At 34.3% G+C, this 26121-nt stretch overlaps 1 protein-coding gene across 10 annotated transcripts in view; it reads left to right on the plus strand.

Moving 5' to 3' along the window:
• Positions 1 to 26121, plus strand: part of PCDH15 (protocadherin related 15) — an 800695-nt gene that overhangs the window by 725062 nt on the left and 49512 nt on the right. For all 10 annotated transcript variants that reach the window (XM_058543433.1, XM_058543426.1, XM_058543425.1 and 7 more), the window contains 2 exons: positions 10731 to 10946; positions 19689 to 19777. In XM_058543433.1, the coding sequence (XP_058399416.1) occupies positions 10731 to 10946; positions 19689 to 19777 (305 nt within the window). The remainder of the gene's footprint in view (positions 1 to 10730; positions 10947 to 19688; positions 19778 to 26121) is intronic.

Consider the following 26121-nt stretch of genomic DNA (forward strand, 5'->3'; position numbering starts at 1 on the left):
TTTGTTGTAATTACAGATATAATAGATTTTACCCCCATAATTTTTTTTTTCTGGTTTTCCTTGGCCGTGTTTTGTTTATTTTTTCCTATTTTTCTTTTTCTCTCCTTTTAAAATATTCTTTCAGATGGTTATTTTTTTCTTACCCTGGGTGTCTCTAGTATATTTGAGAAGTTATACACAAATAAAGATTACCTTAGAAATTTTAACATACACATACCTAAAAATATCAATGTCCCCTCCATCCTGAACATTATTTAGAGTCTTAGAACACCTATCTCCAGTCACTGTCATTCCAGTTTACATATTATTTTGGTTGGATATTTTACTCTATCTTTTTTTCAACTGCATACAACAATATAATTATTGTTATAGAATCCACACTTAATACTTTCTTTGCTTTTCCGTTTCTTCCTAAATCTTGGATCTTCCATCTGGAGTCACATTCCTTTTACTTGTAATTAATTTAGAATTTTTATGGGTATCTTTTCAGTGATTGTCTGAAAAAGTGTTCATTTCACTCTTGTCTTTGAAAGACATTTTCGTTAGGATTGGAAATCTAAATGCATAGTTATTTTTCTCTCTGGAATTGGAAGATATAACTCCTCTAGCATCTGCCTTTCAATGTTGCTGTTAAGAGGTCAACTATCAGTCTACTACTTCTAAGACCTTCTAAGACTACTTTTGGGCTGGGGTGGGATGTGGAATGTTCTGCAGTTTCTACATGATGTGTGAGTTCTAGGTGTGAGTTACTTGTTATTTGCCTTGTTTGTAGTTTATTGGGCTTCATCTGTGGATAGCTATCTTTAATCAGCTCTGAAAAAATTCTGTTCCATTCTATCTTCTATTTTTTGAAACTTTGAAAGTTTGCTTAACTTTCTCACTCTAAATTCTATATCTCAAACTTGCTTTTAGATTTTTCATCTTTGTTGCTCTGTGAAGTATTCTGGATCATTTCTTTTGCCCTATCATCAGTTCAGTAATTCTCTCATCAGCTATGCCTAATCTGCTAACAACTTCACCTCTGAGTTTTTTTTTTTTTTTTTTGAGGAAGATCAGCCCTCTGCTAACATCTGCTAATCCTCCTTTTTTTGCTGAGTAAGACTGGCCCTGGACTAACATCCGTGCCTCATCTTCCTCCACTTTATATGGGATGCCACCACAGCATGGCTTGCCAAGCGGTGCATCGGTGTGCACCCGGGATCCAAACCAGCGAACCCCCGGCCACCGCAGCAGAACGTGTGCACTTAAACTCTTGTGCCACTGGGCTGGCCCCCATTCACCTTTGAGTTTTTAATTTCAATTATTATGCCTTTCATTTGAAGATGATACTTTTTTTTAAACATTTTTTATTGATGTTTTAATAGTTTTTAACATTGTAAAATTTTGGGTTGTACATTTTTGTTTGTCCATCACCATATATATGTCTCCCTTCACCCCTTGTGCCCAATCCCCCCCCCAACCCCCTTAGCTCCTGGTAACCACAATACAGTTTTCTCTGTCTATGTGTTGGTTTATATTCCACATATGAGTGAGATCATACAGTGTTTGTCTTTCTCCTCCTGGCTAACTTCACTTAAAATAATACCCTCCAGACCCATCCGTGTTGTTGCAAATGGGACGATTTTGTCTTTTTTATGGCTGAGTAGTATTCCATTGTATATATATATCACATCTTCTTGATCCAATCGTCAGTCGAGGGACACTTAGGTTGCTTCCACTTTTTGGCTATAGTGAATAATGCTGCAATGAACATAGGGGTACATAAGCCTCTTTGGATTGTTGATTTCAGGTTCGTTGGATAGATTCCCAGTAGTGGGACAGCTGGATCATAGGACATCTCTATTTTTAATTCTTTGAGGAATCTCCATACCGTTTTCCATAGAGGCTGCACCAGTTTGCATTCCCACCAGCTGTGTATGAGGGTCCCTGTTTCTCCATATCCTCTCCAACATTTGTGGTTTTTTGTCTTGGTGATTATAGCCATTCTAACGGGCATGAGGTGATATCTTAGTGTTGTTTTCTTTGCATTTCCCTGATGATTAATGATGTTGAACATCGTTTCATGTGCCTATTGGCCATCTGTATATCTTCTTTGGAGAAGTGTCTGTTCATTTCCTCTGCCCATTTTTTGATCCGGTTGTTTGTTTTTTTGTTGTTCATTTGTGTGAGTTCTTTATATATTACAGAGATCAACCCCTTGTCAGATGTATGTTTTGCAAATATTCTCTCCCAGCTGGTGGGTTGTCTGTTCATCTTGATTCTTGTTTCGTTTGTCTTGTAGAAGCTCTTTAATCTGGTAAAGTCCCACTTGTTTATTTTTTCTTTAGTTTCCCTAGTCTGGGTAGGCATGTCATCCAAAAAGATTCCTTTATAACCAATGTCAAATAGTGTGTTGCCTATATTTTCTTCTATGAGTTTTATAGTTTCAGGTCTCACCTTCAGGTCTTTGATCCATTTTCAGTTAATTTTTGTGAACGGCGATAGCAGATGGTCCACTTTCATTCTTTTGCATATGGCTGTCCAGTTTTCCCAGCACCATTTATTGAAGAGACTTTCCTTTCTCCATTGTATGTTCTTAGCTCCTTTGTCAAAAATTAGCTGTCCATATACGTCTGGTTTTATTTCTGGGCTTTCAATTCTGTTCCATTGATCTGTGTGTCTGTTTTTGTACCAGTACCATGCTGTTTTGATTACTATTGCTTTGTAGTATGTTTTGAATTCAGGGATTGTGATGCCTCCTGCTTTGCTCTTTTTTCTTAGGATTGCTTTAGCTATTCGGGGTCTTTTGTTGCCCCATATAAATTTTAGTATTCTTTTTTCTATTTCCGTGAAGAATGTCATTGGGATTCTGATTGGGATTGCATTGAATCTGTAGATTGCTTTAGGTAACATAGACATTTTAACTATGTTTATTCTTCCAATCCACATGCATGGGATATCTTTCCATTTCTTTATGTCATCATCGATTTCTTTCAATAATGTCTTGTAGTTCTCATTGTGTAGGTCATTTACCTCCTTGGTAAGATTTATTCCTAGGTATTTTATTCTTTTTGATGCAATTGTAAATGGTATTATCTTTTTGAGTTCTCTTTCTGTTGGTTCATTATTAGCATACAGAAATGCAACTGATTTTTGTAGATTGATTTTGTACCCTGGTACTTTGCTGTAGTTGTTGATTATTTCTAATAGTTTTCCAATGGATTCTTTAGGGTTTTCTATATATAAAATCATGTCATCTGCAAATAGTGAGAATTTCACTTCTTCGTTACCTATTTGAATTCCTTTTATTCCTTTTTCTTGCCTAATTGCTCTGGCCAAAACCTCCAGTACTATGTTGAACAGGAGAGGTGAGAGTGGGCAGCCCTGCCTCGTTCCTGTTCTCAGAGGAATGGCTTTCAATCTTTCCCTGTTGAGTATGATGTTGGCTGTGGGTTTGTCATAAATAGCCTTTATTATGTTGAGGTACTTTCCTTCTATTCCCATTTTGTTGAAAGTTTTTATTATAAATGGATGTTGTATCTTGTCAAATGCCTTCTCTGAGTCTATTGAGATGACCATGTGGTTTTTATTCTTTGTTTTGTTGATGTGATGTATCACGTTGATTGATTTGTGGATGTTGCACCATCCCTGCATTGCTGGTATAAATCCCACTTGATCCTGGTGTATGATCTTTTTAATGTATTGCTGTATTTGGTTTGCCAAAATTTTGTCGAGGATTTTTGCATCTATGTTCATCAGCGATATTGGCCTGTAATTTTCTATCTTTGTATTGTCTTTGTCTGCCTTTGGTATCAGGGTGATTTTCGCCTTGTAGAATGATTTAGGAAGTGTTCCATCTTCCTCTATTTTTTGGAATAGTTTGAGAAGGATGGATATTAAATCTTCCTTGAATGTTTGATAAAATTCACCAGAGAAGCTGTCTGGTCCTGGACTTTTATTTTTGGGAGGTTTTTGATTACTATTTCAATCTCTTTACTTGTGATTGGTCTATTCAGATTCTCCATTTCTGTTCGACTATTCTCATTCTTCGTATTTTTAAGGTCTCTATTATTTACTGAAACATATTTGCTTCATACTGTGTCTATTAATTCAAATATCTAAAGCCTTTGTGAGTATGATTTTGGTCTTTTTTTTTTTGCTGAGGAAGATTGGCCCTGGGCTAACATCTGTGCCCATCTTCCTCTACTTTATGTGTGGGACACCTGCCACAGCATGGCTTGATGAGCAATGCATAGCTCCACCCCTGGGATCTGAACCTGTGTACCCTCGACTGCCAAAGCAGAGCACTTCAATTTAACCACTACGCTACTGGCCGAGCCCCCTGACTTTGCTTTTTTATCTCAACAGACTTTTTCATGATATTTTGTTTTGTGTTTATTTTGAGAATTATTTTACTCTCACTTTTCATCATTCTTGGAACTTTATTTGTTAGAATTATTTGAGGCGTAATTTGAAGGTGGCTTTTTTGAAAAAAATACTTGCTCTGTCAGAAGGCTAGGCCATTATCAATTAAAGGTCACTTTTCTCAAATTCTCAGATTCTGGCTTTTCTATTCATTCAGGTAGAGTTAAGGACCACTGGATTTATGAATTCAGAATATTGTCGTTTCTCCTTGAGTTGGGCAAATTAGTGATATGTGACTAAAGGCTGCAAACACCAATGAGAGCTTGTGTTTGGTTATGGATTCTCAAGGAAGTTTTTTCCCCACTGCATTCAACGTCAAGTTTTAAGCCAGGCAGTTTTCTTTGCAGTTTTGGGGTGGTGGTCGCTGGTAAGGAGAGATGAATTTCTCGTTCACCCTTAAAGTGAGAATTTAGATTTCTGGGGAGGGAAGTCTTATTAGACTCATTTCCCTGAGTGGGCCTGGGGTCTTGCCTCCTATTTTCTGAGCCACTCAAGATCTTGCAAATTAAATTTTAAGTTCACCTAGATCATCACAAAACCCTTAAGTAAAAGCCACCATCGGCACTAAGATTTTTGTATTCTTGCCCTCACTTAGTTTTCGACCTGCGTATTTGTTATTTTCTTTTTATCTCCCTGATCTATCTAGGAAGAATTCTTAAGACTGTTTATCTAGATTTACTGTTATTTTAACTGGATTTTTTACCTGGTACTTTTATTCCTGGTCTGACATATTGAATGTAGTGGTTATGGTATAGGTTTTAGAATGAGACCTACACTGTGCTATCAAGTATTTTTGTGATTATGAGCAAGTTACTAATCTCTCCGTGCTTCCATTTCTTCACCTATAAAATAATAACAATAAAATTTACTCAATGGAAAGGATGTCATGAGATAATGTATATAAAGTATTTACATAGCACTTGGAAATTGTAAGTGTTCAATAAATGTTAGCTTGCAGCAGTAGCAATAACATTATACAAATAATGGAAATGGACTTTGTGGTTTAAAGAGCACTGGACTGATAGTTGATGAGACTCAGCCAGACTCAGTCACTGACTTTAATGGCTTCAGTGGCAATGATAGGGGCAGAATTCTAGCTGCAGTTAAGGGATGGTTGTGAGGTAAGAAATTGGAGACAGTGATTGTAGAAAAATTTTCTGAGGAGCTTAACTGTGAAAAATAGGTATAGAAGTTGTGAGAATAGTGTCAGAAGTGGGTATATAGTAAAAGAAAAGTCTCATTTTGTTTTAATGAGAGAGACATAGATGTTTTATAGTCTGTAGAGGTAAAGGTTAAAAGGACAGACATAAATAGAGCTGATAAAACATTTAATGCAGAAGATATGGGAGGAATTCGCATCAAAGCATAAGCACTTTCAATGAGAGAGAAGAGTCAGCTGCTCCTCTGAGATATGAAGAAAGACAGTAAGAGCAAGTGCAGATATAAGTACTTTTTAATGTATAGGATGAGAAGTTGAGAGACTTCACACTTCGTAATATCAATTTTTATGTGAATTACAGCTTCCTCATCTCTGGAGGAGACTATGAAAAAACTATATGATTTGAAGAAAAGGGTGAATTTTAGAGTGAGATAGAGAGCTCACACGCATAGCAGATTTTCCAGATAAATCAAAGGAACAGTTGAACTCAGAAACCATGGACTTATAGTAACAATCGTCTGCCTGATTATTTAATTTCTTTCATCACTCTTCAGTTATCCAGGAGTAGGTCGATGGTTAAATTGATTCAAGAGGAGAAAGTTCCTGGTGTTGTGGAAGGACAAAAAAAAAATGCGAACAATGTGACTGGCTGTAAAATCTACAATGGAGAGAGAATGGAAATAAGCCCTGAAGTAATGAGAGCAGAGGGAGTGTTTGTGGAACTGAAAGTTCACTGATATCAAAAAGTGATGGGAGGTTGTGGTCAGAAATTGATACATTAAAATTTATGCTCCAGAGATGTAGTGTTTCCTTAGGAGAAATATCTCCATAAGCCAAAAGACTAGAGTGTGGTTATGAAATTGAATTCATGCAGTGAGGCAGTCCAAAGACTGACGCAAGTTATTTATGGCTAAGAACTTGAAGACGGTTTGTTGGATGCGTCATCTACATGGACACTGAAATTCATAGAGGAGGAAGAAGTTGAAGTGGAAGAGGTAGACTGAGAGCTAGATGCCTACATCCTCATTATATCCAGCAACAAGGAAAGGTAGACAATTGAGGAAGAAGTTTTGCAAGGTTAATACAAAAGTGATCAGGAAACAATAAGAAAAGCTGGAAAAGAAAAAAAATAAGATCGTGAGAGCAAAGTGCATGCAGTTTGAGCTGTATAAGAAAAAAAGTTCATTAATGCATTATTTTAAGGGAGTTACAGTCTTACAATAATGTGTCTGAAGTAATGAGTTTAAATTGACTTTGTGCTTAAATTTGCATATTCATCAATAAATGTCATGATACAGAAAAAACATTAAAATTTTTGAATATTACTATAAAAATTTAGGTTATTATATTAGTGTCACACTGTACTTGGCTATATAATATATATATCTTAAAATAATATTTTTTAACTAATACTCTTCTCATTTTATGAATAAGGAAACCTGAAACTCTGAGTGATTAATTTTTTTCAAAATGACATCTGACTTTTAAGTCTACTTCTCACCAAAACACAATACAAAAAACAAACAAAAAATTAAAAGTAGGAAGCAGTAATTATCTGTCTCCATCTGACTTATTTTGCTTAGCATAATACCCTCAAGGTCCATCCAAGTCTTTGCAAATGGCACAATTTCATCTTTTTTATGGCTGAGTAGTATTCCATTGTATATATATACTGCATCTTTGTCTATTCATCTGTTGATGGGCACTTAGGTTGCTTCCAAATCTTGGCTACTCTGAATATTGCTGAAATGAACATAGGGGTGCATATACCTTTTCAAATTAGTGTTTTAATGTTCTTTGGATAAATACCCAGAAGTGGAATAGCTTATCATATGGTATTTCTATTTTTAATTTTTGGGAAATCTCCATACTGTTTTCTATAGTGGCTGCTCCAGTTTGCATTCTCACTAGCAGTGTATGAGAGTTCCTTTTTCTCTACATCCTCTCCAACACTTGTTATTTCTTATCTTTTTAAAAATATTATATTTTTAATAATTCTGATGGGTATGAGGTGATATCTCATTGTAGTTTTGATTTGCGTTTCCCTAATAATTAGTGATAAACTAGACTTTTGGTGAACATTATGCAGTCTATACAGAAGTCAAAATATAATTATGTACACTTGAAATTTATGTAATGTTATAAACCAATGTGACCTCAATAAAATAAAAAAAAGTAGAAAGTAAATAGATACAATGCACTCTGCTGAAACTCTTGCTTACTTTCCACATCTTGAACCAGATTTTAAATTGCTCTGTTAATTTAATCAGTATCTTTAGTGTGACTTGCTTTGTATTTAGATATATTATATCTTGTGATTAACTTCATAAAAAGAACATTCAGTTGTTAATTGTGTATGATTATAATGTGCATACCCTACATTGACCAGAGTCACATTTTATAAATAGGTTTTGGTCTTAAATCATATGTTTGTTGAAAATTGAATAGACTCAAAATTGAACTTGAAAATCCTTTAAATTGTTCATAAGTATAGTACCTACTGGAATTTTTATCATTCACTGTTTAACTTACTAGTATTCAACTATGCATACTTAGGAAAGAGGGGAGAGAATTGAAAGAATGCTAATGATTCTGGCAACTATCTTCAATGAGTGTTTTCTGAAATGAGATCTTTGAGATTCCAAAGTGGATCAAGCCCATTAAAAGAAATAGAAATTTAAAGTGGAGTCATTACTGACAATATATATATGACAGTAGAGCTTTATATTTCTGAAAAAAAGGTCCAGTAAACATGATTTTTTAAAACCCTGTATCTCATTTTTGACAATTTGCTCCAAAGGTACTATGAAAAATCATCAAAGAAAATAGATATTTCTGAGTTATAATTACTAATTCCATATCCCAACTTTTGTATTAAATGATTATTTGTTTCAGAAAAGGGATGTTTAAAAAGCAACTTAACCTGTTCAGATAAAATATGGCTACTTTGTGATTATCATAATTTAATAAATTAGGAATACTGCAAAGTGAAATTACTTGTTTCTTGAAATTGGAAGTTAATCAGTGAGAACTGTGCAAAGAAGCTTAATGTACCAAGCAATCACGATAATTTTATTGTAACCGCCTTTTGTTTTCTAAATGTGATTGTATTGTGTTAAAGGGTTTATTTTAAAATATAAGGGTTTAGAGTGTTACAACACAAAATTGAGTAAAGGAAGTCAGATAGAAAACAGAACACATATTATGATCCCATCAATATAAAGTTTAAAAATAGGCATAACTAACCAATGGTGACAGAAATCAGGATAGTGGTTTCCCTGAGGAGCTGGGTATGACAGGAAGGGCATGAAGGACATTCTGGGATGTTGGTAATGTTTTATTTCTTGATGCAGATGCTGGTCACAAATGTGTATATTTTGCAAAATTTTCTTGAGCTATACACTTATGATTTGTACATTTTTTTGTGCATGTTTGTTACACCTCAATAAAGTTTGTATTAACAGTAAAAAGTTTATTTCAGGGGAAATTCCATCTTAATCATAAGTTAAAGGAGACTATTTAACCAAATCTTTGACTGATTTGGTGTTAATTCCAAATTTGCTCACAGTATGTAAAAGAAATCTAACAGGTGGATAGAGTTATTCTAAAACATTTTAAATGGTTAAGCGCATATAGAATTTGAAGCTAGAGTCAAGCTCGTGCTGAAACTTAATACACATTTGCTATTATTTACTACTTTGTCATTATTTATATACCAACTTTACCACTTCCTATGTAGCCTTTGGCTATTAAATTTAACTAAAATTAAAATTTCAGTTCCTTAGTCACGTTAGCCTCATTTCAAGTGTTCAATAGTCGTATGTGGCTAGTTGCTACTGTATTGGACAGAGCAAATTTAGAGTATTTTTATCATTGCAGAAAGTTGTATTGGACAGCAATAAATTATATAATTAGAATAGTACATTCCTCAGAGAGTTTTAATTTTATTAAATAAGATCATTTTTTGTAGAATTCTTAGCATTGTAATGGCAAATCATAAATACTTGATACATGATATTTAATAATAATAACTTTGGTAAAAATAAGAATAACCAGATAATGATAATAATAATAATAATAATACTGTAAAACTTATATTATCTAGTATCATGAATAAGGTGTATAAATAGCCTTGTATAAATTCACTTAAATTCTCCTATCCACCAATTCTCTTCCAAATATTTCACTATGAAATAATTCTTAAATTGAAATTCTGAAAAATGTCCCTGAAGTAGAAGCCATAGAGCCAGACTAATATGTTATGCTCACAGCTTTATTAAAATTAAAAAAAAGTATTCTAAACAACTATTTAAATTGTAAATGTTAAGAAATCTTAACATGTAGATCATAAGTACCTTCGACCAGGAAAAATCTGGTTAATCTAGATATAGAATGATGAAAAAGGAAGCTGGATTAGAATTCTAACTCCCTCTAATTATTAAATGGTGTTAACTAATTAGAATCTTTTTGTACATCTCTCAATTTATTGGTTAAAAGCTTTGAACTTTATCTTGTCATTTGAGATATTTTAGTGCATTGTTTTATTTTTTCCCTTTTAGGAAATAGATTAGATTAAAACACAACCACATCCTATGCCTAGTACACAAGAGAATGGTTAGGTAAAGAGGCAGTCTCATCCTTAAACCAATTTGGATCACAGCCCAGAGTGGAACCCATCAGACATGCCAATCAAAACACTTAATTCATCGAGTGGACTACACTATTAACAGTAGTGTCTATGTCCTTTGTATTCACAGTTCAGGAGTCATTGTCATTCTGATAACAACCATTCAACCTTGTGGACACAAAGTCTATAAATCTACATAATGATATCCAGAAAAATGGACTTTTAGGAGGGTTTTATTGTTATTATTACAAAATAAACATCAGTCTTACAAACAGCAATAAGCCCTTTAATGAAGGTTATTTTGGGGACTGGCCCCGTGGGGTAACGATTAAGTACGCGCGCTCCGCTGCTGGCGGCCCGGGGTTCGGATCCCGGCGCACCGACGCACCGCTCGTCAGGCCAGCTGTGACGGCGTCCCACATAAAGTGGAGGAAGATCAGCTTGGATGTTAGCTCAGGGCTCATCTTCCTCACAAAGAAAATAATAAAGGTTATTTCTTTTTTCCTGCTTATATATAACCCATGTTTTTTTCTCTCCTAGGCTACTGATAAAGATACTGGCAATTATAGTGCCATGGCATACAGACTCATAATACCACCGATAAAAGAGGGAAAAGAAGGATTTGTGGTGGAAACACATACAGGGCTTCTCAAAACTGCTATGCTTTTCCACAATATGAGGAGGTCCTACTTCAAGGTTCAAGTCATTGCAACTGACGACTATGGGAAGGGCCTCAGTGGCAAAGCAGATGTACTTGTGAGTAGATAACACTTCAGATAAGGGGGTACATGCACTATGACCCAGGGCCAGTGTTTTCAACTCAGAGAGCTTTTAAATTTATTTGAAATGGGTTTTCTAAAACATAAATGTGATTAATTTTATCTAAATTGTTAATAGCTACAATTTAGGACATAAAAATATAGCTTTATGGTTGTTTTTTTTTTGATATTTGGGAAATACATCATAATATGTTTTCATACGTGATTGTGACAGCAATGTCATAAGCATCGAATTTCTATTTGGTCTGCAGATCTCGTTTTTAGTGTAGAATTGGCTGGAGCTACTTAAAATTTTAAAATCCTTCATAGAGTGGTGCTGTAGAAATTAAAATGGAAGAAATATTTGTTACTGTTTAAATTACTTTTAGGAATTTTGTAATTAAGAAAACAAAAGGAAGTGTTTTGGAGCAAATTTATGTTCCAATAGATGTGATTCCCTTGTTTTACCAAAATCCCCATTGATGACATTGATGATCCTTCACTAAGTTATATCTGTCTTAACCAATAATATCACTTTTCTGTTCTCACCTTTTCTTAGGCTGTACACAAGCTCAGTGGTAGATTATTCCTAAGGACAATTTGATGTTAACGTTTATTCAAAATATTCAACACCAATGCCTCTATGCAATGGAATCGCTAGCAACTTGGAAGTGAGGATTATTTGAACTTTTCTCTAATGAATCTAGTGAAAAATACAGGTGTAATTATTATTGGAAATATTTGTCACATAAAGACAAAATCAAGTATAATTTTTCTTTTGCTTTTTACATCTTATTAAATCTCCATTTTTCACGGTTCTCCTCATTTAGGTCTCTGGACAAGTTTAACCTTTATATATATGCAGACATCAATGATCAAATATTTTTCTTCTTAAATAATGATGGTGAAGACCAATCACGATGATTTTGGTGGATGTGAAGGCCAGAACATTCTCATTTATAAGAGTTAAGCTGCAATAGAATTTAAAAAGGCCAATCTAAGCCAAGAAGCTTTTGACATAGAATATATTAAGGTTGACATAGAATTTTGATCAAATTAAAATCTGTAAGCCTTATATAAAATAATGTCTTTTCTCTTTGTGTTACTTAAGATATGCACATTGTCGTGCTTTAAGGCTAGACAATAAGGCCACTACACTAAGTATAATTAAAATATTATAATAACACAAAGAAACTATAACTATAAATATTATATATGGAATATGTACCTAAGCAATGTGAGGTTTATGGGTTTCTTATTTGGACTCCATGAACCATTGTGTGGCAATTAAAAAGCATACCTTTAAAATTATCCAAAATATATTCGAAAAGAAAGATTCAATTCTAAGTATTCATAATATGATATATTTATAAATCATAATATATATACAAGGAAACCTTTCTAGCAAAATGATACTTATGATAAGATTTCAGTCAAGAGAAGGGAGACACAGAGAGAAATATGCAGGGGGAACAACATGTGCCAGGACCAAGAAGAAGAAATGATGTCAGGTCTGAATAACTGATAGATATTAAATCCGCCCTAAAGAGTGAGAGACGAAAAGTGAATGAGAGCTGGGGACAGAGATGGAAGTAGGTGGTCCATATAAAAGCCATAGGCCATATGAAAAGTATTGGAACTTTTTCCTAAAAGTAGTGGGAAATTATTGAAAAATTTTTAGTAAGAGTGAGTGAAGATAAGATTTTTAATTTAGATAAACCTTCTCGCTTAATGTAAATCTGGAACTCCCCTGAGAATACTTCTACTGCTGCCTTCTCAAGCAGTGGCTTTTGTTTGTTTGTTTTCTGTTTTCGTTCTCCAGTCTTCAAACTACCCACTGGCAGAGGAGGATCCTCGGTGTACAGCATTGCTACTTCTAGACCTCCCCTCCTCCCTAAGAGTCCTGCCTTGATTCTCATCATCTGACGGTTACTCACTACCTCACATTATTGCTGTGGTCTCCCGGACCTTGGGGCAATCCCCAACGTATCTCAATTAGTTTAGCTTCTGAGTTACTGTTACCATCTCTCCAACAATTCCTCCATCCTAATTTTCAGCAATTTCAGTATATGCAGAGATGATTCTTCTGATATCCTGAACTCACAATTCCTTGACTGCCTTTCCTCCAACGGTTTTATCCTCCACCCTATGGCAACCACTTAAAACCAGAGTTATTTTTGCTGTTATCAATTACTGAAACCCCTCTATAACCTCCATTTCAAACCTCCTACTCTTTGAACAAAATACTGAATGTGTCCAGCTAACTCCAGCACTCTTTTGTGTATCCAGCTCTCCGGCACCAGGACCTTCAATCCGTTTAGCCTACTACATTTTCACCCTCCCTCTACCCCTCAGGTTTTCTCTTTCCTGCTTACAAGCTTTGTACTGCATTATCAACTATTATAAGCACCCAACCACATAAAAATTCAACTTCCTTGCCCTCTCTCCTCTATTATACTCACTTGGCAAAACCATAACTCTAGTTAATTCCGGCTTTCTCTTTTCTCCAGACCTATACCCATGCTGAATATATCTGCAAAAACATACGCAATTGTATAATTAGTCTTATTTTAAATTAATGATGAAAACCCTCAAGTGAGCTCTTACATTGTCCAGTAACCACACTGCATTTCCTGGTCCATTCACACACTCATTCTTCTCAATTTCACTTGATGACCAAATCATCTTTGAGTCCATTAGGCTAAAAATTTCTTGATTCCTTTCTCTTCTAAACCACAGATCCAATCCCTCAGTAAATACTGTTATGTGTGTGTCTGTGTATATATATTTGTATATATATATACACATGCACACAAATATATGCTATATATATATGTTATCTGCACAGTTTTCAACACTTCTATTGTTACAACTTGGTTGAAACCACCATCATATTTCACCTGTATTATTGTACAAACTCATTAACTTGTCCCCTTGCCTCCACTCTTTCCCTGCTAAAGTCTGGTTTTAATCTAGCAGCCAAAGTGATCCCTTAAAGTGTAATTCAGGTCCTGTTATTTCTCTACTCTAAACCTCCTAAATCACCCCAATTCTTTCAGAGAAATTCTTAAGTCATTACAGAAGACTATGAGGCCCTTGATAAGCTGGCTTCCAATGGCCTCATTGTCTATTCCTTTCCCTCTAACTCATTCAAACCTGATAATATTGGCCAATTTGCTGCTCTTCAAATAGCCAGACATACTCTCATTTGAGAGATTTTGCCATGGCTCTGCCTAGAATGCTCTTTCTCCAGATGTGTTCAGGACTAGCTCCCTCATGTCTTCCAAATATTTGCAAAGATGTGTTTCACAGTGAAGCCTACTCTGACCATCCTATTTAATATTGTAACTACTGTGTCACTTCACACTTCTTTATTGTTTTCTTTTCTTCAAGGAGCTTATCATATTCATGTTCATTTTTTCCCCACAGAAAATCCATGAGAACAGTTTTTTGTTTTTAGTTAACTTGTTTATTTTATTCCCTGATGTATCTTAAGCACCTAGAAGAATTCCTGACGTGTAGTGGGTACTCAAGGCCTATTTGTTCAATGGATGAATAGCCCCTCTCTTACAATGTAAGTTAGCATTTCTCAAAGTGTGGCCCACGGAACCCTGGGGGTCCCCCAAATCATGCCAGGGGTCCATGAGGTCAAAACTCTTTTCATGAGAATGCTAGGACTTTGTTGGTCTTTTTATTATGTTGCATTTGCACTGCTGTTGCACTGTATTTTTCATAGCCATACATAAACAGCCAAAAAAAACCCGTTTTAACTAAAAATACCCTTACATATGCAGTAAACTTATTAATTTTAAAAAATCTCCACTCTTGACTAAACATCTTTTTAAGATTTTGTGTAATGAAATGGAAGTATGCAGAAAGCATTCTTGCTGTATGCAGAAGTAGATGGTTGTCTCAAGGAAAAGCACTATGCAAACTGAATTAGCTGCTTATTTCAAGGAATAGCTTTTTTTATTTGAAAAAAGAACTTAGAGATAAAAATATGTTTATTCAGTCTTGAATATTTGATAGGCATATACACAAAATGAATGAACTGAGACTGTCAATTCAAGGAAAACAACTGACAGTATCTGTTGCTAGTGGTAACATTCAAGCCTTCAAGCACAAATTAGAATATTGGAGAGCTTGTATTCACGACTGTGAGTATGACAGCTTCCCATTACTTACAGACTTTTCTGATGAGATCAGGTTCATATTAAAGAATGTGATTTTTTTTCTTGATATTGTGTTATGAAATGTGTCAACTTTTAAAAAATTTGCATTATTCAGTGAACCAATATTTTCCAAAATGACCAGTGCAAGATGTTAAAAAAATCATTCGTGGGTAAAAGATTCGTTCAAAGTGCAAGACAGATAAATGAGTTTTAGTGTAACTGGACGTGGTTTTAGATTTCACATAGAAACTAGCCTTGAAGAAACTACCACTTGAGTTTTGGTGTAGTACCAAAGAAGAATATACACAATTATCTAAAAAAGACTATTAAGATACCTCTTCCTTTTCAAGAAAAGTGAGATTACAACAGAGACCAGTTAAGAGAAACAGTGACCAGTCCAAGCGAGAAATTGTGAGAACTTCACTGTCCAATATGTTAGTTATTTGACGTATGTGGCTACTGAGCACTTGAAATGTGACTAGGTTGCATTGACCTGTAAAATACACACTGGATTTCAAAGACTTAGTATGAAAAAAATGTAAAACATCTCCTTAATAAGTTGTTTTATATTGATTACATGTTGAAATGATAATATATTGAATATATTGGGCTAAACGTATTATTGAATTAATTTCACTATTTTTGATCTTTCTATTGTGATTATTAGAAAATTTAAAATTACACATCTGGCATATATTTGTGCGTCATACTATATTTCTGTTGGATGGCACCATCTAAACTATATGAGAAAGAATGGGAAAAAAGGAATGATAAGAGGTTTATGAGGAAGAATTAAAAGGACTTAGAAATAATAAAATATGTAATCTGGCAACTTCTGTTTTTGGAATTTTGTGGTTCACAAATGTTAATACTCTTTCTTTTTGACCATACATAATAATTTTAATCCATTACAAAGATCAATCCCAACAATGATAGAAATATTTTTTTAGAAAAGCTTTCATTAGTAATCAATGCCTAAAAAATTAAATTAAGCAACTTTTAAGTAGAATTTTTTAATATTTGGTATAATAGACACATATTTCTGAAAATACTTGCAAAAGGCTATACTAGAAAAGTATCATAAATAAAATCTAGTAATCTTAAACATATAAATATTTTTGCAATAGATGATAGAAGAAACCAACAATTTGGGGGTGTAGGGATTTCTTTGAAGGGTCAAAATATAAACTGTAATAGCTTATTCTCTTCATTTGCACAGTCAAGGTTTGTATGTTCTACATAAATCATATGTCAGTACGTTAAGGAGATTTAAAATTTTAGAAGTAACTATTTATAGGTAAGTCTGAGACAACACTTTTGGAGTTAAATGCAGTCTGACTTTTGTTATTTTATCAGAATTAGAAATATCTGTTTTTTTATCTTAAGAATACAAAACATACAAACGTATGTTTTCAAAAATTATTAAGATCATAAAATCTTTTGGTAAATTATAAGCTTAATATATGTATTCGTTTTGTTTATTGAGTCAGAATTTAGCTTCCAAGCTCATTAACAAAAAAAAAATTCCCTTTAAGTAAGTAAAATATCCTTCTGAATAAAGAGAAAGTGCTGACTGTCCTTAAAAGGCAAATGACAGCGGCTGGCCGCATGGCGTAGTGGTTGAGTCTGACGTGTTCCACTTCTGCAGCCTGGGTTTTGGGCTTGGATCCCAGGCACAGACCTACACCACTGGTCAAGTCATGCTATGGCAGTGACCCACATGCAAGATAGAGGAAACTTGGCACAGATGTTAGTTCAGGGCTAATCTTCCTCAAGCAAAAAAGAGGAAGATTGGCAACAGATGTTAGCTCAGAGCAACTCTTCCTCACCAAAAAAAAAAAAAAAAAAAAAGGCAAATGATAGAATTCCTTATATCTCCAAGGCCAATTTTGCTTCCCAATAGAGTCCCTAGCACACGAATTGACTGCATTCCAAAAATGTACTTGTAAATTAGCTTTCAAAACTCAGAACGTATTCATACAAAGGAAAATTGTACCATTTCCCTGCACCACATATAACTAACATTCTAGTTTTTCAGTGCCCTACAATTAATAAGAATCTAACAGCCACGTGTAATATATTCCTGGGTGTTTGTCATGGTAGGCTGACTATGTAACAAAAAACTTTAAAATTTCAGTGGTTTAAACTAATAAATTTTATTTTTCTCTCATATGACACAACAATGAGAGTGTACATGGTTGGATGGTGATCTTTTTTTTTTTTTAAACATTTTTTTTAAGATTTTATTTATTTATTTTTCCCCCCAAAACCCCAGTAGATAGTTGTATGTCATAGCTGCACATCCCTCTAGTTGCTGTATGTGGGACGTGGCCTCAGCATAGCCAGAGAAGCAGTGCGTCGGTGCGCACCTGGGATCCGAACCCAGGCCGCCAGCAGCAGAGCGTGCACACTTAACCGCTAAGCCACGGGGCCGGCCCTGGGTGGTGATCTTGACAGCTCTCCTGCAAATGGAGATTCAGGGACTCAATTTCCTTCCATCGTCTGTCTTTGCCCTTTTTCTATGGCTTCTTTATTCAGGTAGAGATTGGGAAAGAAAAGGGAGGTTCCCATATGGGACAGACTTAAGAATATTCATTTCTTCCTTTCCACTAACTTGACTTGGTTAGAACTCCATCATATGGTTCCACTGAGCTACAAAGGAGATTGAGAAATCTATTCTTGCTGAGATAACACTCCATGATTACTATTTGTTCCAAGCCATTTGCTTTTTTTTTAATCTTCCCTAGTCCAATGATGAAAGAAAGGAAAAAAAGATAAGGAAGGGAAAAGAACACAAAGAAGAAAGAGAGGGAGGGAAGGAGGGAAAAAAGGACGGAAGGAAAGACGGAAGGAGGGGAGAAAACACAATTTTACAAGTCTCCTGTATATATTTCTAGAGATTTTTACCATGTTTTTTTACTACTAAAAACTAAAAAAAAAAATTAAATCAAAAAATATTTCTATGTAACTTCTGTCTCTTTTTACTCAGGACCAGTAAGAACAGACAAAGTTACACAAAAACTGTGATAATCTTTTTTTCTAACGAAGTTAGACTTTTTTTATGAAGACACACTCAAGATTCCTCCACATGTTCACGGGAAATTTAAACATCTGATCCCAGATGCCTATAATGAATTAGGGGTACCAGTTGGAACTGCCAATGTTAACTGTGTGCTCATAGGTGGTAATAAGACAGATCCTTGGCTTCATATAGTCTGTGGACATGAATTATTAGGTTCACACAATGGTTTGAAAGATCTCTAACTAGTTGTAAATATTTCGCTTAATATTTTGGATTTCTTTTTCTCCTGAAAAGTGGAAAGATCCAGCAAATCTGGACCTGTTTTCCCACACGGCAATATTCACTAGAGATGAGTAGTAGCAGACCTCTTCAGATGAGTCGTATGCTCTCTGGTTTGTCACACTTCCACTTCTCCCTATCATTTCATACTTTTGGCTACTTCACTCATTTAGGTTACCAGCCTGCCCTGAAGACATTGGAGTTTGTGACACCTGTGGGCAACTTCATGTAGAAAATGTGGAACTTATATCAAAAATACATGTCAATGTGAAATTATTCCCTAGTATAAATTATATTCAGATATATGGTGCTAAATATACTTAGTCCAGAATATTCCATTCATGGTCCTGGTGCATACGCATTTTCACAATTTTAATACTGTGTAATGTATGTGCAGGACAATATATGATTTGACTTTACATTTTTTATAACAGTATTGGGTAATAGGAAAGAGCACATGTTCTGGAGTCAGACAGCCTGCACTTAATCGGGTCCAAGTTATTCAATGTCTGTTTTACTAGTTTTCTTATTTAAAACTTGGAATGATATCCATAACCACCTGATATGGTGGTGGTTAGAATTAAATCAGTTAAAGCCTGTAGAATATTGAGGAAAAAAGTAAATGATACATTGTAAGCAGATAAATGCTATTATTTTTCTTCCATTTTTCTAAATAAGAACATGAAAGGAACTCTGTAAATGTTAAATTAATAGGACAGAGTCATAAATTAAATTAGCTCATCTTAGCCCCACATGTAAGTTTGCATGTATATATCTCTTTATCTACACAAACATAAAATTGGTTAAAGCAGACATGAAAACTATATACGATGATCTCACGGAATGAATTATTCCAACTAGTCATATCCCAGATTCTTAGACACAATGAATAAATGATCTCCTGAGATTTATAAAATCTAAAAGCTAGGTTTTCTATTTTCCTGAGTGTTCTTAACCCAATCAAAAAACAAACAAAAATATCTTCTTCCACGCCTTAGTAAATAACCAGGAAAACAAACAAACACAAAACCAACAACAGTCGAAGTCACTTAGAATTTTGTAACTTCTAAGTGAATAATAAATAGTCTACCATTCTCAGCCTGCCCCAACATCTAGTGGAGATTGTGTAACTAAAAATATCATTTATTCCTAAATTTAGAGATAGAAAACCAGTGTCTATACATAGTAGGGAAGAAATAAAAATGTTATTTTTTGATTGTATGCTAATAAGTAAAAGCCAAATGAATTCTGTTTTTTCTTCTTTCAGGTCTCTGTGGTCAATCAGCTGGATATGCAAGTCATTGTTTCTAATGTGCCCCCTACTCTAGTGGAAAAAAAGATAGAAGATCTTACAGAGTAATGGATTTTTGTCTACTTATATGTTTATTTTCATATGGCTATAATTTTTATTGGGTTAGGTCATTTTAATCATTGCAATGTTAAGATTAAATATATATTTTAAAACACTGTCTTAAAAATAATTTAGTTTACTCTTTTCCTAAACTAGGTAGCTTCATCTGAAATAAGTGAGGATTCTAAGAGTACCTTCAAATAAGAATGAAGATTAGATATGAGATCTTATTATTCAGAATGCTTTGATTGATGCATCAACATAACATCTAAATGCAGCATATAAGAAATAAATCATAATGATCATTATTTGGGTATATATCTTGATTTTGTGGCCCCAAATTATTCAAAAATTCGTTATCTCAGCAATCCAGCTAGTCCAGGGAATGCTATTTCTCAAAGTGATGTGTCTAGATGGCTAAAGCTTATTTTTTTAAAAACTGAGATGACTCATTTTAAACAATATATATTTTAATTATTCTAAAATATGTTCCATGCCACTCTACCTTTTGAACAGTGTACACTGAACATGGCTGCACGTTATTGTTGACTCAGACAAAGTTGTGATTATTTATCAAACTGCAGTTCTCTAATACTCTAAATGCTATCAAGGATTATCAGAATGTCTTTACTATTTCACTCTTAACTACTCTAACTTAGCTTGCCATCATTTCATAATTTTTATATTGGTATTTATTTGTTACTCTGTGTCTTCTATTGAGTTCAGGTTGACAGATATCAATTATCACTGTCAATTTGCCTCTAGCAAAATATCTTCCACTTATAAGTTGCCAGAAGAAGCTTCAGATAATCAGATAGCTAACCTTTTAGTAATTATGTGTCAAATAAAATACAATAGGCACTGATTAAAGGCAAGAGCGATGCTCCTGTAATAAAAGTGTATTACTTTGTAACAATTATTTCTTGATATTTCACAAATTTAACCTTTGGGTGTAACGTAAAATGCCCTATGGAGGAAGTGATTATCAACATTTATGCATAGAATATCAGTCATAGAGAGTCTTGTTTACTTCTGCAAAAATAGATTATATACACTTAACCTTAATCAAAATAGTAGCTGATTACACCTGAAAAACATTAGAATTATGCCTGTCTCTTAGCTGCTTTAATGTCATCTGTGGAGGCAGACTTTCTCTGATTGCAGTATCCGAAAGATATGATGCTCTCTTCAACCTCTAAACCTTTATTCTGCTTTATTTTTCTTCAAAGCATTATCTAATATTTGTATTATATGTCAATTTCCAACTAGAATATAACCTCCATGAAGCTAGGAAATCTATTTTTCACTGCTATAATTCCATTTATATAGTAGGCACTCAATGCATTTTATTGAATGAAAATTTTGTACAAGCAAATCATGATGCCCTTTACTGCACAATATGACAAAATTTATGAAAACTGAAAAAAATGGCAACATTAAAGTATAATTTCACAGTAATTTATATGATTTGTTCCTCTCAAGTGGGTATGAAGACATGAATGAGAAAAATCAGGCACCTTTCAAGTCTTGAGAGAAATATGTGGCTGTGAAAGGAGTTTGACTTCATATAACATTGGTTTTGAAACATCAGCTTGGGCAAATAATTTAAACTTTCCCAGTTTCACCATTTGTTGACAAGAGCTAATAAAACTTATGTCATAGGATTGTTATGAGAACTAAATAATATAAGCCGTGTCAGACAATGGAAATTATGAGCATTCAATGAATAATAGATATTCTATATAAATGAGGTTAGTGACCCAAAGTCAGTAGGGTAAAGCAGAGAGAAGCCAGGGTTTTTGCACATTCTATTCAAAGAGCACAGTTTAGTAATGGAGCTCAGGTTATGGGTTCAGACAGACAAGTTTGAATCCTATTATAGTTGTATGACCTCTGGGCAAGATATTTAACATTTAAGGCCATACTTCCTCATCTTGAGAATTAAAATAAGGATGTCAATCTTGTGTTGCTTTTCATAGAATTAAATATAAATTTGCCAGGGCAGTAAGCATAGCAGACACATGCTTGATTCATTTTTGTAGGTTTTCAAAAATCGATGTTTTAATTTACAGATTCTTAAGCACAAAAATTTCAAATCCCTTTTTAAAAAATGGACTTATCCTTTAGAGCAGTTTTATGTTCACAGAAAAATTGAGCAAAAGATATGGAGAATTCCCTTATACCCCTTTCTTCCCAACACACATAACTTCTCTCACTATCAACTCGTTGCACCAGAGTGGCACATTTGTTATAATCGATGAACCTACATTGACACATCACAATCACCTAAAAGTCCATAATTTACATTAGGGTTTCACTCTTGGTGTTGTACCATATGTATGGTAATGACATATATCCATCATTATAGTATTATTCAGAGTAGTTTCACGGCTCTAAAATTCATTTGTGCTCGACCTATTCATCCCTTCCTTCCCCACCAACCCTTGATCTTTTTACTGTCTCCGTAGTTTTACCTTTTCCTGAATGTCATAAAATTGGAATCATACAGTATGTAGCCTTTCTGATCCCTTTTTAAAAGCTACTGTAGTAGATGGAAGTGGTAGTGATAAGGACTGTTAGACCTGATTCAGCACCATGAAGCCCCAAACCCTCACTCTTAGTGTCCAGGGTTGAATAATAAAAATACACACGTAATTGAGGTAGGCAGCAGAGTGCCAATTTGTTAATTAAAAATAAGAATTTATTGTGCCAGTGACCAGACTAACCAGCACATTCATTTCCTATAGACATTCTTAGGTGACAAGTCACATCAACATCAAAGCCATTTTCTATATTTCCCATGAGACATCCTTATCCTATGAAGTGGACAACTTGAATTCCATATGATCATCACTTTTATTTTTTCCTTTAGGCAGACCCATATATGAGGCCTGATAATAATCTAAAGTTTCCTTGGTAAGCATGAAATCAGTACAAACTGGGAGAGTTGATGAAAGAAAAATTTAAGGATCTAATATATCTATTTTACAATGGGGAAGGTTTTGCAAGGGGAGTTAGTATTCTTTGATGGCTAAGAGCCAGTGCCCAAAAAATAGAATGCTCATAGTAAATGTTAGTTGCCAAAGTGATGATAATGATTATTACTCCCCACTCCTTTGGAATTGGCTTAAACAGCTCTAGTGAATTTTTTTTATTACTTTTGTTATTTTGTACTTAGAGAATTAACTAATGCCAAAAATAAACAAACAAAATACTTCCTATAATTCCATTGAGGACATTTTAATTTTGCTTTTACTTAAAAAATAATGTTTGAAATATTTGAACTATTGCTGTTATTTTCAAGAAGAGATAAGAGAATCTTCCTTAACTGAAAATATATTTTAATGGAAGACCAATGGAAAACACTATTTTTTGAGTTTTCAAGCAGGTAGAGACATTCTTACATTGCCTGTGTTTACCCTGTGAGAATAGTACAAGCATTAAAACATAAAGTAGTATTGGAGCAAGTATTCTATTTAAGAAAATAGCAACTTGGAGAATAGATTGAGATAGATTGTGGAAAAGAAAAATCAATTTATTTCATAAGAGACAATTATAACGAAGGTACCCATATATTGGCTCTAATATTCTTATTTTAACTTATGATTTGTGCTACATATTTTAGAAGAATTTGAATAAATATTTATTAGCATTTGATGGAGGAAAAGGTTAATTTATACAGGTATATTCTATCCTGTGATTTGAAAGGGAAGTGGTTATTCATGTTCCAAATGTGAAATCCGTTAATAAAAAGAGTGAAAAAGGCATTTTCTAGCCTCCTATTACACTTATCTTTTCGTTGAAAAAATCTTTGGAAACACAGTTGGAGAAATTGGAGAGAGAAGCACAAAAAGATAGAGTGTTATAATCTCTGTTTTACTTTTCCCCAATATCACATCATTAAGTTCACTTTATATTTTAGAGCTTTTGCTTGCACCAAATAGAAAATTACACGAAAGCAGTTGCAGGGTAAAAATAAGATCTTGATATATGGTTGCATTAAAACATTTGAATCATCGTTGCTTTATAAAGATTTCCAAAATACATAGTGGGCATTTATTTCACTCAAACTTCTTCTTTCTATCATATTCTTTTATGTTTTTATGGTCCAGAATTTTTGCCAAATAGAACATCTTATTATATTTTGTAATTCGTCCCAATCCATGGTACAAGGTGAATATATCATTTCCTTGTGCAGCCACTCAATTCAGATATCTGATCACCAAGAAGCAATTCCTCTATTCTCTTGATCATATTTATGGTTCTTCTCTTAACTTTCTCCAATTTATACACAATTTACCTCTGTCTGGGCTGCTGTTTTAACATGAGAAATAAATTCAACCACATGTTTATATAAGAAATTTCCATTTGTATCAGCAGCAACAGAAATGGTATTTTAGATACTTTCATTTATGTCTAAGCTGTATTAGAGGCTAAATTTAATTCTTTTTTGATGTTCCACTTTATTCAAAGAGAATTTAAGCCAGGATACAATGATTCATACAATGAAACAATGTAAAATACGTTTAACATGAGTCAGAAAAATAAAGCAAACAGAAGAGGAAGAAATTACAGAAAGAGTCAGAGTGAGACTAGCAATTGAGATACTATGAAGCCCTGCAGAGTCACTGGAGAGTAAACACAAACTTGGTTTTCATCATTTCATCAGGGCCAAAGTGAAACAAGCAAACAAATGAACAAAAGAAAAAGAACAGAATCAGTTACAAAATTCAAAAAAACAAAACCACTTCTGGTGGAAAGGCGGCATTATTTCTGAGTCAAATGCCAGATTAGCTGAAAATGTTTTTATCCTCTGGGACATCATAGAAAGGATAACTCCTCATGTCGTGAACAATATGTTCTGTGATACCTGGAACATTACTGAGGTGTGGTCTGGGTCGAGTCTCTACAGGTCTATATTAACGGAGGAAATCAGTTCAGGATATCAGGAAAGCCTGTATTGCATATCCGTCCGGCCATCTGCAATGCCTATTGATTCTTTTTTCTTTTTTATTTTTTTGCACTTCCATCGCAGTAGTTTATTTTCCAATTAAATTTGTTTTTTTTTTTAAATTTTTTGTTTATTGCAGTAACATTGGTTTATAACATTGTATAAATTTCAGGTGTACATCATTATACTTCTATTTCTGCATAGATTACATCATGTTCACCACCAAAATACTAATTACAACCCATCACCACACACATGTGCCGAATTATCTCCTTCGCCCTCCTCCCTCCCCCCTTCCCCTCTGGTAACCACCAATCCAATCTCTGTCTCTATGTGTTTGTTTATTGTTGTTATTATCTACTACTTAATGAAGGAAATCATATGGTATTTGACCTTCTCCCTCTGACTTATTTCACTTTGCATAATACCCTCAATGTCCATCCATGTTGTCACAAATGGCTGGATTTCATTGTTTCTTATGGCTTGAGTAGTATTCCATTGTGTATATATACCACATCTTCTTTATCCATTCGTCCCTTGATGGGCACTTAGGTTGCTTCCAAGTCTTGGCTATTGTGAATAACGCAGCAATGAACACAGGGGTGCATGTATCTTTACGCCTTGGTGTTTTCAAGTTCTCTGGATAAATACCCCGCAGTGGAAGAGCTGGATCATATGGTAGTTCTATCCTTCATTTTTTGAGGAATCTCCATACTGTTTTCCATAGTGGCTGCACCAGTTTGCACTCCCACCAGCAGTGTATGAGAGTTCCCTTCTCTCCACATCCTCTCCAACATATGTTGTTTCCTGTCTTGTTAACTATAGCCATTCTGACAGGTGTGAGGTGATATCTCATTGCAGTTTTGATTTGCATTTCCCTGATAGTTAATGATTTTGAACATCTTTTCATGTGTCTGTTGGCCATCTGTATATCTTCTTTGGAGAAATGTCTGTTCAGGTCTTTTGCCCATTTTTTAATTGGGTTGTTAGTTTTTTTGTTGTTGAGATGCATGAGTTCTTTATATATTTTGGAGATTAAGCCCTTATCAGATGTATGGTTTGCAAATATCTTCTCCCAATTGTTAGGTTGTCTTTTCGTTTTGTTGATGGTTTCCTTTGCTGTGCAGAAGCTTTTTAGTTTGATGTAGTCCCATTTGTTTATTTTTTCTATTGTTTCTCTTGCCTGGACAGACATGGTGCTTGAAAATACGTTTCTATGACCGATGTCGAAGAGCGTACTGCCTATGTTTTCTTCTAGAAGTTTCATAGTTTCAGGTCTTACATTCAAGTCTTTAATCTATTTGGAGTTAATTTTTGTGTATCGTGTAAGTTAAGGGTCTACTTTCATTTTTTTGCACGTGGCTGTCCAGTTTTCCCAACACCATTTGTTGAAGAGAC

This window comes from Diceros bicornis, chromosome 6 (assembly GCF_020826845.1).
Source record: "Diceros bicornis minor isolate mBicDic1 chromosome 6, mDicBic1.mat.cur, whole genome shotgun sequence".
Classification (NCBI taxonomy): Eukaryota; Metazoa; Chordata; class Mammalia; order Perissodactyla; family Rhinocerotidae; genus Diceros; species Diceros bicornis.